Genomic DNA, 12,889 nt, shown 5'->3' on the forward strand with positions numbered 1-12,889 from the left:
TTAAGTCAAAACTAAACACAGCTTGACTGCCAAACGCCAGACACTGCCGAGATGCCTGGAAGTTACTAGCCGTGCCTGAGTCTAACCGATGAGCAGCAGCAACAATACTTAATGCACCTGTAACTTCCAGACAACCTCCCAGAGTTCTCCTCTCCTGGCTGGGAGGGGTCGCTGTTGCAGGGGACACGGAGAAATCATGGTAGAAAGGACCAAGGAGATGGCCACAGGTAGACTCAAATTTCTGTGTATTCCACGTATTCGGATGCCACTCCCATTCTCAGGTGGCCACCGGCCACTCCTGTCCCCCAGCATTCTCCTGAAAGGGCCACAGTGACTTGTGGGTCGGCTGATCCCTCAGCAGCTGAGCCAAGCCCAGCTCCTCCCCACAGCACTAACGTCGAAGCCTCACTACTCAGAGATAGAGATACATGGGTGGGAGAAGCAGGTCCAAGCCCACACATGTGGGGATAGATTCAGGGGTAGTGGGGATGCTAGTGAAGAACTGCCCTGGACATGTGGCATGGGGACAAGTCCTGAAGCAGCCGGAGGCTCCTCAGGGCAAGGCGGGTGACAAGCAGAACGGGGCACATGGCGAGAGTCCACCCCAGGGTTCGTGACCCCAGGGTGGAGTGGCCGTGGAACTTGCTGTCTAAGCTGGGACACTATGGATAATTAACGATGTGAGGACAACAGGCACACCCTGGGGCTCAACTGGGCCAGGAGGGTGTTCGCTCACCCTGTGCAGGGTGCAGACCATGCCAGGGAGAACAAGTCAGGCAGAAAGGCCTATGCCCACCCGCCACCCTCAGTACCCAGTGCCGACGAGACCCGGCTGCCCTGTCACGGGATGGCATGGTTCTCCTTCACAGGGCTGCCTTGAAGTTGGAGAGGGGCTGTGGATACAACCCTTGGGGAAGGAAGGACCTGGCCCCCTAGACAAGCTGGACGGCAGCCCCTTCTCTCTCTGGAGCAGGCCCCGCCTGTCCCAGGCTGCCTCCCGAAGGTGCCCGCAGCACGGACCATGGGTGCCTCTCCTGCCAGCCTCTCCTGCGCTTCCTGTACTGGATGTGGGCACGCTAAGGACAGAGACGCCTTGCCAGGCTGCACACTCTTCACATCTTTATTGAACGTGTAATTTCCAAACTTGTCAAAGGCATAATTCAACAAATTATGCCTTTGATCAAATCGTTTTTTTCACATGTAACAAATCTTCTCTTTAAAATCTTTTATCTTCCAACCAGGAAAAATGATCTTATTTTTGTTCCCTTTCCAAGTCAAAAAAAAAAAATTACCTTTGTCACATGAGATGTGACAAAAATTGGCAGCCCTTTCCTGAGCTATTTTTACAGCACTTCACGATGTATCCCATTGAAAAGCACATGCAAAGTATAATTTCACTGTATGAAATGACAAGGTTATTTTCACGTCCATTAATAAAGGTTCATTTGATCCTCACCACCCAGGACAGGACAGACAGCAAAGGCCGTGAGTTCCACTTCACAGCTGCCTCTGGAGGCGACACGAATGGCTCAGAGCAGAGCCAGGTGGGACACAGGCTCCCCGGCAGGAGGCTGCACAGGGGCCCGGTATAGACCATCATCCGGCCAAAGCACACGCGGATCAGGTGCTGGCAGGCTCGGCCTCCACCAATAACACCATCTGTGAAACGTGCTGCTTTCAACTCAGCAGAAGTAACATGAACTTAAAGAAGTTAAAACCCTTCCTGCCTGCGGCAACCTGTCTTTGTTAAAATGTTTGCACTTAAGGCACACACACCATAACGTGCAAAGTTCACAACGGACCACCAACCCCAAGGGCAGCCAGCGATGTCCTTCAACTCTGCAGCCACAGCCGTGGGAAATTTTGATACCAAATGACGTGTGACATAATACTGTCTCCCAGGAAAAAGTGACTTATTTTATTGTCTCAATTGTAAACTTTTAATATGCCTTCCAAGAAGTCATCTGGTTCTGAAAGCCACAAAATAGAAAATAAAAACCACAGAAAAATGGGAAACATTTTGCCAAACAGGAGTAGAGGGTGGTTACTTAAACACATTCAGAGTAAGAATTTGAAAGTATATTCATCTAAGTGGTCTTTATCCTTGAGAATGACTAACTCATCTGAGTTGAGTGACAGAAAAACTATAAGGAAAGGCACTTGAAAATAAGTGAAAATATGTCACTAACAAATTTCTGAATGGGAACACAAATCACATTTGAAAGAAAGACTTACACAATCTTTATTCATAGAAAAATCAGTTTCTTCCCACTCTGGTTTGAAAATGGAGAACAATATTTAAAGGACTGGTTTAAAGATCAGGTGTGGTGGCTCACACCTGTAATCCCAGCACTTTGGAAGGCCAAGGCAGGTGGATCATTTGAGGTCAGGAGTTTGAGACCAGCCTGGCCAACATGGCAAAACCCTGTCTCTACTAAAAATACAAATTAAGAAAATGAGCCAGGAGTGGTGGCAGGCACCTGTAATCCAAGCTACTTGGGAGGCTGAGGCACGAGAATTATTTGAACCCAAGAGATGGAGGTTGCACTGAGCCAAGATAGCGCCACTGTACTCCCGCCTGGGTGACAGAGTGAGACCTTGTCTCAAAAACAAACAAATAAATATAATAAAAGATTGGTTTAGCCGGATGCGGTGGCTCAAGCCTGTAATCCCAGCACTTTGGGAGGCCGAGGTGGGCGGATCACAAGGTCAGAAGCTCGAGACCATCCTGGCTAACACGGTGAAACCCCGTCTCTACTAAAAAATACAAAAAACTAGCTGGGCGAGGTGGCGGGCGCCCGTAGTCCCAACTACTTGGGAGGCTGAGGCAGGAGAATGGTGTAAACCCGGGAGGCGGAGCTTGCAGTGAGCTGAGATCTGGCCACTGCACTCCAGCCTGGGCGACAGAGTGAGACTCCGTCTCAAAAAAAAAAAAAAAAAAATTGGTTTTAAAGAGGCAACTAATGATTTATTTGCCCAAAGGGTTCACACATCAGCCCTGGTTACCAAGGTAAAAGGTGGCAGAGAAAGTCTAAAATTCCATCTCCGGACTCCCAGCCTAACATCCCAGCATCCCTGCAGGAGTGAGCCACAGAACCCTCTCGTAGGTCCGGCTGCCAAGGCTTCCTTCTCAGGATATGTAATAAGGAGAAAGTTCTGTGGCTCTGCTGCTATTACAGCCATGGTGAATTACAAACAAATGTGCCACGGGACAAAAGCACGCGGCAGGTAAGGCACCATTAGGTAACTTGCAAAAACAACCCAGCAGTTTTCTTTAGGCTGTGCAAGTCTCAACCAAACCAGAAAAATCTGTGTCCTCCTTGGGACGGGGTGGGGTGGTCTCAGGCTTCAACGCAGCAGTGATGGGCCCAGCAACTCAGGCCAGTGGAGAGCACCGACCCTTCCCAAGTGGCTGTCGCTCCAGCAGAAGTGGTCCTCAGGGAACTAGCAGGCCAGGAGTCACGAGACTTCCAAAAAAGTGGGGAAATGTGGGGATGTATGTGTGGTCCTCTGTGTTCAAATGTTAGCAAGAAGCTCAAATTGTGTTGAGGCCGCTGAGTGCGCCCATGCAGCCACATCAGAGGAGCAGTCACCTGCCTGTCCCAGGACAGAAGTCTTAACTTTAGCAGGGGCAGGGGCTTCCTTGAGAATCTAACAAAATTGGGAAACACCTGCCTGGAAAGCAAATGTCATGCACACCAGAGATTGGTATATTGTTTCCAGGGATCAGAGTCTAGTTCTTAAGAACTCATAGTTTTAAAATGAAAGTAGTTTTAGGACCGGGTCCAGTGACTTATGCCTGCAATCCCAGCACTTTGGGGGGCGGAGGTGGGTGGATCATCTGAGGTCAGGAGTTCGAGACCAGCCTGGCCAACATGGTGAAACTCCATCTCTACCAAAAAAAAGAAAAAAAAAAAAAATATATATATATATATATATACACACACACAAAAAAAAAAATTAGCTGGGCATGGTGGCACAAATCCCAGCTACTCAGGAGTCTGAGGCAGGAGAATTGGTTGCACCTGGGAGGCAGAGGTTGCAGTGAGGCGAGATCAAGCCACTGCACTCCAGCCTGAGCAACAGAGTGAGACTCTGTCTCAAAAATAAAAAACAAAATATAAATAGTTTTAAAACTATGAGGAGGCCCTCAGAACTCTGGCTCTGGACACCAGGCTCCGGGGACAGGGCACTGCGGCTGCTCTCCCTGAATTCCCTTCCGAATCGCCAAGGGCAACCTCTTCACCATTGTGATTAACACTAATGACCTGGGGCCTCCGTGTTGGCCCAGCAGCTGTTTTCTGCGTGGCTTTTCCGTGCCAGGAATGTTCCAGGCACACGGGAGACGCTGGAACATGGACATGAACATGGCTGCACGGCATGTAGCAGGCAGTGGACGCCTCTTTCTGGGATGAGGGTGTTGATGGAGAGGGAAGAAAGGCCACTAGGAGCCCAGTGTGGCCCCGGGGAAGGCAGAGGCCAGCACGGGAGCCCGAGGGGCAGCCAGCCCGCAGGAGGCCCCAGGAAGCAGCCCACGGAAGGCCCCAGGGCTCCCAGAGGCTGCTGAACGGGCCGCCCCTCAGGCTGGACACGCAAGCACCCACCTGGCCAGGCCCTCACCTCGTCCATCCCGCCACCCCCTGCACATACACTGCCCCCCACGCCTCATCCACCCGCCACCCTGTGCGTGCACTGCCCTCAACCCCACTCTCTTTTTCTCAGCACCCTTGCCTGTGGTGCACCCCAACACTCACTGTGGTGGTTTCCTGTTCGCCTCCCCTGATTCCAAGGGAGCCCCAGAGGGATGGGACTTGGGTCTCTGTCCTGCCTGGCTCACTGGCATGTCTCTGAGCACATAGGGGCACTCACTAACTGCAGCTGGGATCACATAAGCCCCACGGAGTCGCTGAGGTTGAGGGCAAGGGCAGAGAGGGGCCCGAGGGAGGTGGGCCTGGGGATGATGGAGACCTTGGTAAGGGAACCCCCGGCAGTAGACAGAAGAGACAGGAGAAGGAAGGACTGGTCAGCTACACGGGGCAACCTGCTAAAAAAAAAACGGTAGCTGGGGCCGGGTGCGGTGGTTCACGCCTGTAATCCCAGCACTTTGGGAGACTGAGGTGGGCGATGGGCGGATCACGAGGTCAGGAGATCGAGACCATCCTAGCTAACACGGTGAAACCCCGTCTCTACTAAAAATACAAAAAAATTAGCTGGCCCTGGTGGCGGCGCCTGTAGTCCCAGCTACTTGGGAGGCTGAGGCAGGAGAATGGCGGGAACCCGGGAGGCGGAGCTTGCAGTGAGCCGAGATCACCCCACTGCACTCCAGCCTGGGCAACAGAGCGAGACTCCATCTCAAAAAAAAAAAAAAAAAAACGGTAGCTGGAAGTCAAAAAATGAGCAGGGTGACAGGTGGGAAATGTGGGGTCTAAAATAGTGCCAACAGCAGGACGGCGAGCAGCAGGGCAGATGGTGTCACTAAGAGAGGGAGAGAGGGCCGGGCGCGGTGGCTCAAGCCTGTAATCCCAGCACTTTGGGAGGCCGAGACGGGCGGATCACGAGGTCAGGAGATCGAGACCATCCTGGCTAACACGGTGAAACCCCGTCTCTACTAAAAATACAAAAAACTAGCCGGGCGAGGTGGCGGCGCCTGTAGTCCCAGCTACTCGGGAGGCTGAGGCAGGAGAATGGCGCAAACCCGGGAGGCGGAGCTTGCAGTGAGCTGAGATCCGGCCACTGCACTCCAGCCCGGGCGACAGAGCGAGACTCCGTCTCAAAAAAAAAAAAAAAAAAAAAAAGAGAGGGAGAGAGATGGGGCCTGAGCACACACGGGACTGGACTTCGGCAGAACGGGTCACTCACCCCAGCGGAGGAGGCAACGGCGGAGGCAGAAAGGCTCCTGGGCGTGGCAGCGGGCGTTCACGCCAGTGACCACCGCTCTCCCTGGGAGAGCAGGGCAAGGTCACCAACTCTCCACGAGCAGAGGAGGGTGGGGAGAGGGTTCCGGAAAGCCCAAGGTGAGACGCAGTCTCCTCAGGAAGCCCAGAAGCATGGACGGCGAGGCAGCCACAGATCCATGCACGCAACAAAGACGCCCGGTGCACTGAGTACCCAGGACCCACGAGCGCCGTGACTTGTCCCTCACTGCACAGACCCACCACGTGGGCACCATCATAGTCCCCACCTTGCAGATGGGGCATCAAGCGTACAGCGGGCAACCAACTTGCCAAGGCCACACAGCCAGCAGCTGAGACGGAACTTGAATGTGGGTCTGTGAGACTCCGACGCCTAACCCCGTTGCCTCTGGGATGTACTATTTTGTTCTTCTCAGATAATAATATCCAAGTGAAAGAGAAAATCATCCCTTATCTGATCTTCTTGAATTTCTATTGCTGTAAAACTTGCTTGCTATTGATTTTTATTGCAAATAAATAGCATTTTTACTGGCATTTAACTTGGTTAAAAAACATTTATAAGTCTGGGACTTAAGAATCTTTTATTAACCCTGTTTCTGTTGAACCTATGCTCCAAGCACCAAAGAACAATTTGTATTTTGGGTTTCAAGGTTTAATACATCTGTAAATAGAGGATTTCATGTGTAGTTAAGCAATTATGTATTTTTGTTCATGAATTCAACACAATTTTAACTAATTGTAAAGTGAGGACAGTGTTCTCATCCCTAGAAATTTAACTGACTATAGCCAAGCCTAATAATTTTTCCCCTAGGTTATTAAATACACTCCCTGGCAAGAAATAAAAGCAGCTCAAGATGCTTGTTCCTAATAAGCAGATATTCAATAGCTCCAAAAAGCGATGGAAATGATTCAACCTTTGTGTAGACACAAAGGTGAAGTTACGCATCTAGGCAGACGGCTTTAGAATGTCCAGGTGGAAGACACGAGGCCCTGAAGACAAGAAGGGTGCTTGGTGAACTCGTGGGATGAGCTGCCTGGTTCAACATTTGTTAATTATGAACACTTTACGAGTCTGTGCTACAGGCTTTGCCACCACACGGCTGGAGACAGATTATTAGTCTTGGATTCTATGCCTCAGGATTCACTTATTTCAAATACCTGAAGACCTTGGCAGCTAAAGCAGCTTAACTCAGTGCTCCTGTGGTGTAGACTCCAGCAGCTAACAACAGCAAGGCCCCACTGGATCGTCTAATCCTGGATTAGGGAAAGAAACTCCAAAATTACGTGGCATTTCTGAAGTTTTAAAACAGGGGCTGGCATAACTGAATTAAATAAATAAGTCCGTCTTTCAGAAGGGGCAACCTCACAGTTGAACACTGATGTTCACATTACACACCATTCGGTAATAAATAAAGAAGCAGACATGTATGCATGCATATAAACAGCTGGACTTTCTAGAAGGTTTAACACTCTAATATAGCACTGCTTGAAGTTCTCAGGAAGCAAAAATGTTTATTTTTCTCTTAGAAAAAACTTATAACTGTTTGTGTTGAAAGTAATTATCTACTGTCAGCAAGGAAAGCCTTCAGATCTTTCAATGTTTTCTATCTTGGAAACAAGAACGGTAAGGTAGAAAAACGCAGAAGCTTTGACAGGCAAAAGAACAAAACTAACAAGGAACATCTGGGCTGAATCATTGAAAAAAGATTATAAGACCATAACAAGACTGAGTTCTTGACCCACAGAACTCTGAAGAAAAATCAAATGCTCTACCTACACGGAGGCATGGAAGAGAAATGGGAGTGAAGCGTTCTGCCCAGGCCGGGATGCTCAGTCTCACAGAGATCCAGGGCCGTTTTACAACAGCGTTGTAAAGCTTTCTAATTCTACCTGAGCTCCACACCATGCTCAGTGTCAGGGTGCCGGTTTACCTCTCCTGGGACCCATGATGCCAGCAGGCTGGGACCCACGGGTAGCTGAGCAACAGAACTGGCAGGCCATAGGTTTGCTCTCTCCCCAGCCACCCCTACCCAGGGACTCAGCTATGTTAACAGCCAGGCATGACAAATGGACTGAGCGCTTCCCCATTCTTGGCTCTCCACCCAGATTACCTCACTCAGCCCTCACAATAGCTATGCAATGAGTACTGCTCTTACCCTCAGAGGAGAAAACTGAGGCAGAAGGAATTAAGCCACTTGCCCAAGGCCACATGGCTAAGAAGGGCAGGGAGGCTCTCACTCAGCATTCAGGCCACTGCCCAGAGAGTATCTAAGGAAAGTAAGCTTCCCGCTGAGGCTGCCCTGGTTTCTCTCGGAACTTAAACTACCTGAATTGGTGTTGCCCACTTTACAACTCTGAAGAGGAAATGGAACTAGCTCTCCATCCATGCTGTTAAAAAATACTCTTATTTGAGATGAGATTTGCTCTTGTTACCCAGGCTGGAGTGTAATGGTGCGATCTCAGCTCACTGCAACCTCCGCCTTCTGGGCTCAAGCAATTCTCCTGCCTCAGCCTTCTGAGTAGCTGGGATTACAGGCACCCACTACCACGCCTGGCTAATTTTCTGTATTTTTAGTAGAGACGGGGCTTCACCATGTTGGCCAGGTTGGTCTTGAACTCCTGACATCAGGTGATCCACCCGCCTCGGCCTCCCAAAGTGCTAGGATTACAGGTGTGAGCCACCGTGCCCGGCCTAAAAGTCCTTTTAAAGCGTTACATCGGCCGGGCGCGGTGGCTCACGCCTGTAATCCCAGCACTTTGGGAGGCTGAGGCAGGCAGATCACAAGGTCAGGAGTTCGAGACCAGCCTGGCCAATATGGTGAAACCCCTTCTCCACTAAAAATACAAAAATTAACCGGGAGTGATGGCGGACGCCTGTAGTCCCAGCTACTCGGGAGGCTGAGGCAGGAGAATCGCTTGAACCTGGAAGGCGGAGGTTGTGGTGAGCCGAGATCGGGCCACTGCACTCCAGCCTGGGAGACAGAGCGAGACTCCATCTCCAAAAAATAAATAAATAAATAAATAAATAAAAAATAAAGTGTTACATCATGGAGGTCCAACTACCTCACGGCACAGGCACTACCCCATGACTCACATGCTACCCCACAGCACATACACTACTCCACAGTACATACGCCACTCCACGGCACACACATTACCCCACGGCTCCCACAGCACATACACCACCCCATGGAATATACACTACCCCACAGCACAAACACTACTCCACATTATGTACGCTACTCCATGGCACACATGGCACATACACCACTCCCGGCACACAGGCTCTCTCCCCACCCCCACGACCCCCACAGCACCTACACCACCCCATAGTGCATACACCACCCCACGGCACATACACCACCCCACGGCACCACACGCTCTCCCCTGCGCCCCCCACGCACGTACATCACCCCATGGAGCATACAGCACCCCATACACACAAGCACCTCCTTATAGTATACAAACATGGCCCCATTTACAAATACAAAATATCTCTGCATGGCTCCTGTCCATCCAAACACCCAAACAACTAGTAACCCACAGGGTGGAGTACTCTGGCCTAATCGTTCATCTGTTCTCTCACTCATTTGCCTCTGCTATCTCTCTGGAGTTAACCCACAATAAAATGCCTACAGCAATGTTTTCCAAGGACTTCTTTTTTTTTTTTTTTTTTTTTTTTTTTTTTTTGTTGAGACAGAGTCTTGCTTTGTCACCCAGACTGGAGTGCAGTGGCCGGATCTCAGCTCATTGCAAGCTCTGCCTCCCGGGTTCACGCCATTCTCCTGCCTCAGCCTCCCAAGTAGCTGGGACTACAGACGCCCGCCACCTCGCCCGGCTAGGTTTTTGGGTTTTTTTTAGTAGAGACGGGGTTTCACCGTGTTAGCCAGGATGGTCTCGATCTCCTGACCTTGTGATCCACCCGTCTCGGCCTCCCAAAGTGCTGGGATTACAGGCTTGAGCCACCGCGCCCGGCCCAAGGACTTCTTTATCTTTTAGCCACCCTCACACATCAGAAGGAGCTGGAAAGCTTTCTTAGTCCCAGGAATTGACTATGTGAACACCAAGAGGGAGCAGGGTCTGTTTATCTATCCTTTTTTATAAAGTAAGTCACGTAAGGAAACCATGAGGAAATATGAGTATTCAATCCCAGACTCCTTTTTCTGTAGCACAAGGAAATATAATTTAGTCCCACATAGTGGACGATAACGAAATAACAAGAAAACAGATCATGACTGTTTCTGGAAAAAGTCGAATTAGTTTAATACCATAGACATGAACTTAAAATTATAGAGATGAATGGTTTTGTGTGTAAATATGGGTGAGGTAGCCAGACGAATACACTGCAAAAAACACATGCGGAATGAGAAAAACAGAAATAATACTATCCCACAACTTGTATTTCCAAGATGTTATCAAATAACGTACATGCTGGAAAAGTTCACTAAAGAATATTGACCCCTTAGATTAAGAGAAAATGTGATGCCACTGGCGTAATAATCCAACAAAAGGGAATTAAAAATGTAAGCTACGCACTTATATAAATCTATATAACAGAAAACAGCTGAAGGCCTGGAGAAAGGAAGGGCGTCAAAGCATCAAAATTGGACGTCTGTCTGTCCCCCTCCCAGGATGAAGGGGTCAGGAACTGGCTGGGAAGGTGAGATTCTCCACAGGGTGGGCCGAGCTGGCCCATCCATCTCTCATTTCTATGGAAAGAGGCTGCACATTAGCACCACAATGTGACCCTCCTTTTTAACACTGAGTGTTAGAAGGGAACGGAATGAACTGGGAACACCGCGGGCACAGGTAAAGTGAATGTTAGTCCCTTCCCTCTTCCATTTCCCTCGGAGGAAACAAGGCAGGAAAATAAGTTATCTAGGGACCCACATTTCTAAGCGACACAACTGAGAACAGAAGCTTCCGCCCAATAAAGCACGTCTCTCACACAGCAGGTTACCCACAGTCACTGTGATTGGGTCTTCTATAACGTTACCACAGTGAAACACAGGTTTACCACTCACATTAGGATTTGAATTGGGGGCTGGAGCACCAGTGAAGGGGTAACACAAGGTTCCTGCAGCTAAGCCTTTCCAGATCTAGCATCGGAATCATCAGAATCACCAGGGGTGAGTTCTCTCCACTTAAGTAAAGCAGGCTGACCTTCCTAAGGCTTCCCCGACATCAGGAAACAATGTAAGGTGCACTCAAGTCCCCCTTGACTCTCCGAGGTTTTTGGTTAGTATATAAATCCGGGGGAAAGCATTGATCTGGCATCCTCCGCTGAAAAGAAACCTATCTTTGGCCAAGGTCTCCTATTTAAAGAAAGCTCATAAATATGAAAGGCTGCCTGAGGTAATTCCTATGCCGGGAAAGAACAAAGTTCCCATAATACTGCCCTCTCTAGTACCAAACCCGGTGCATGCGACTTCTCGAACCTGTGACTGACCACTGACCGCCAGCCTCTATGGAACAATGATGCCTCTTGTGCAAGACAGTGGCAGGAAACGCTGTGCTTGGGACAGTTTTCTTCCTCTTCTACACACACATATACACTTTTTTTTTTTTTAGACGGAGTCTCACTCTGTCACCCAGGTTGGAGTGCAGTGGCTCCATCTCGGCTCACTGCTGCAACCTCCGACTCCCGGGTTCAAGCGATTCTCCTGCCTCAGCCTCCTGAGTAGCTGGGATCACAGGCGTCCACCACCACGCCCGGCTAATTTTTGTATTTTTTAGTAGAGACGGAGTTTCACCATGTTGGTCAGGCTGGTCTCAAACTCCTAACCTCGTGATCCGCCCGCCTCGGCCTCCCAAAGTGCTGGGATTACAGGAGTGAGCCACCGCGCCCGGCCACACACCCCTTTTTACACCTAACGCCAGGGATTCCGGTTTCCCCTCCTCTGGTGTAAAACAAAATCAACTTTTCTCCTTCCGAATCTTCCCTCCTGAGCTCTTCACTGGCTTATCACTGAAGGGGCAGATTCCGGAGGAACCCAAGAAGACCCGAACTTCTGATCTAATCGGTTACTTTAAGGTAAAAAATAAAAAGATTCCAACTCCGCTTCTGAATCCCCCGGGGTGTTAAAGAACAAACACAGTTGCTAGCTTTTTCTGCAGAAGTGTAACGCTTCCTCCCAATCTCTTAATCTTCCCGCAGACACGGCTGCGCGGAAGCCGCATCTGAAGGTTCCTCCCCGGACCCGGGCCCCGGTGGGGTCGAAGTTGGCTCTCTCCGGGCGCCCGGTCCGCCGGGACGGCTCGAACCCCAGCCAGTCTCTCCGAGGAACCCCCAGGGCGCTGCGGGCGGGAAGGGGGCGCGAGGCGGCCGCGGCAGGAGAGCAGGTGGCGGCCTCAGGCGGGGGCCGTGCGCTGTGCCCACCTAGACCCCCTCGGAAGCCCCAGGGTCTCAACTCCGAGGCCCCTCCCCAGCATCCCGCCTGACCCCGGGGGCGGTCAGCGTCCCAGACATGGGAGCCCTCCCAGGATCCCGGGGCTGGACCGGCCACAGGGTCGGGGCTGCGGGGCCGCCCCGCGTCTGTCTGGTACCCGGGTCCCCCAGCCCGCGCCGGGAGCACTCACGTATCTGTGCACGAGCGTCCGCACGAGGCTGCAGTCCATGGCTCCTCCGGCCGCTCCGGCTCCGCCGCTCAGCGCCCCCGCGCCCGGCTCGGCGCGCCCATGGGCTCCGGGGTCCGAGTGCGGCCGCGCCCCCTGCTCCGGTCACGGCCTGGGCGCGCCGGGCGGTGCAGGGGGCGGCCGCGGCCCCTCCGCGCTCATGCCCGGCCCGGCCGGCGAATGCTGGGTCCGCGGCCCCGCGCGTCGGCGGCTGCTCCGCGGGCGGCGAGGCTGCTGCTCGGGGCCGCGCGCGAGCTCTGGCGCCTTCTCTCTCCCCGTCGGTCCGCCCGCTGGGTTGGGCTCGACTGAGGCACTCCGGCCGCAGCGGAGCCTGCGCTCTCCTCTTCCCGAGTCTCCTCCTC

General features: G+C 51.5%; 1 protein-coding gene across 2 annotated transcripts in view; it reads right to left on the reverse strand.

Moving 5' to 3' along the window:
• Nucleotides 1-12,889, reverse strand: part of LOC105485271 (ATPase phospholipid transporting 11A) — a 183,284-nt gene that overhangs the window by 169,036 nt on the left and 1,359 nt on the right. The window contains exon 1 of one of the 2 annotated variants that reach the window (XM_011747542.3): nucleotides 12,492-12,642. The exons of the other annotated variant lie outside the window; for it this stretch is intronic. Within the exon in view, the coding sequence (XP_011745844.1) occupies nucleotides 12,492-12,530 (39 nt within the window). The 5' untranslated portion in view covers nucleotides 12,531-12,642. Of the gene's footprint in view, nucleotides 1-12,491; nucleotides 12,643-12,889 lie in introns of those variants that run through there. 2 annotated transcript variants of the gene reach the window in all.

The sequence above is a fragment of the Macaca nemestrina genome, chromosome 16, assembly GCF_043159975.1.
Source record: "Macaca nemestrina isolate mMacNem1 chromosome 16, mMacNem.hap1, whole genome shotgun sequence".
Lineage (NCBI taxonomy): Eukaryota > Metazoa > Chordata > Mammalia > Primates > Cercopithecidae > Macaca > Macaca nemestrina.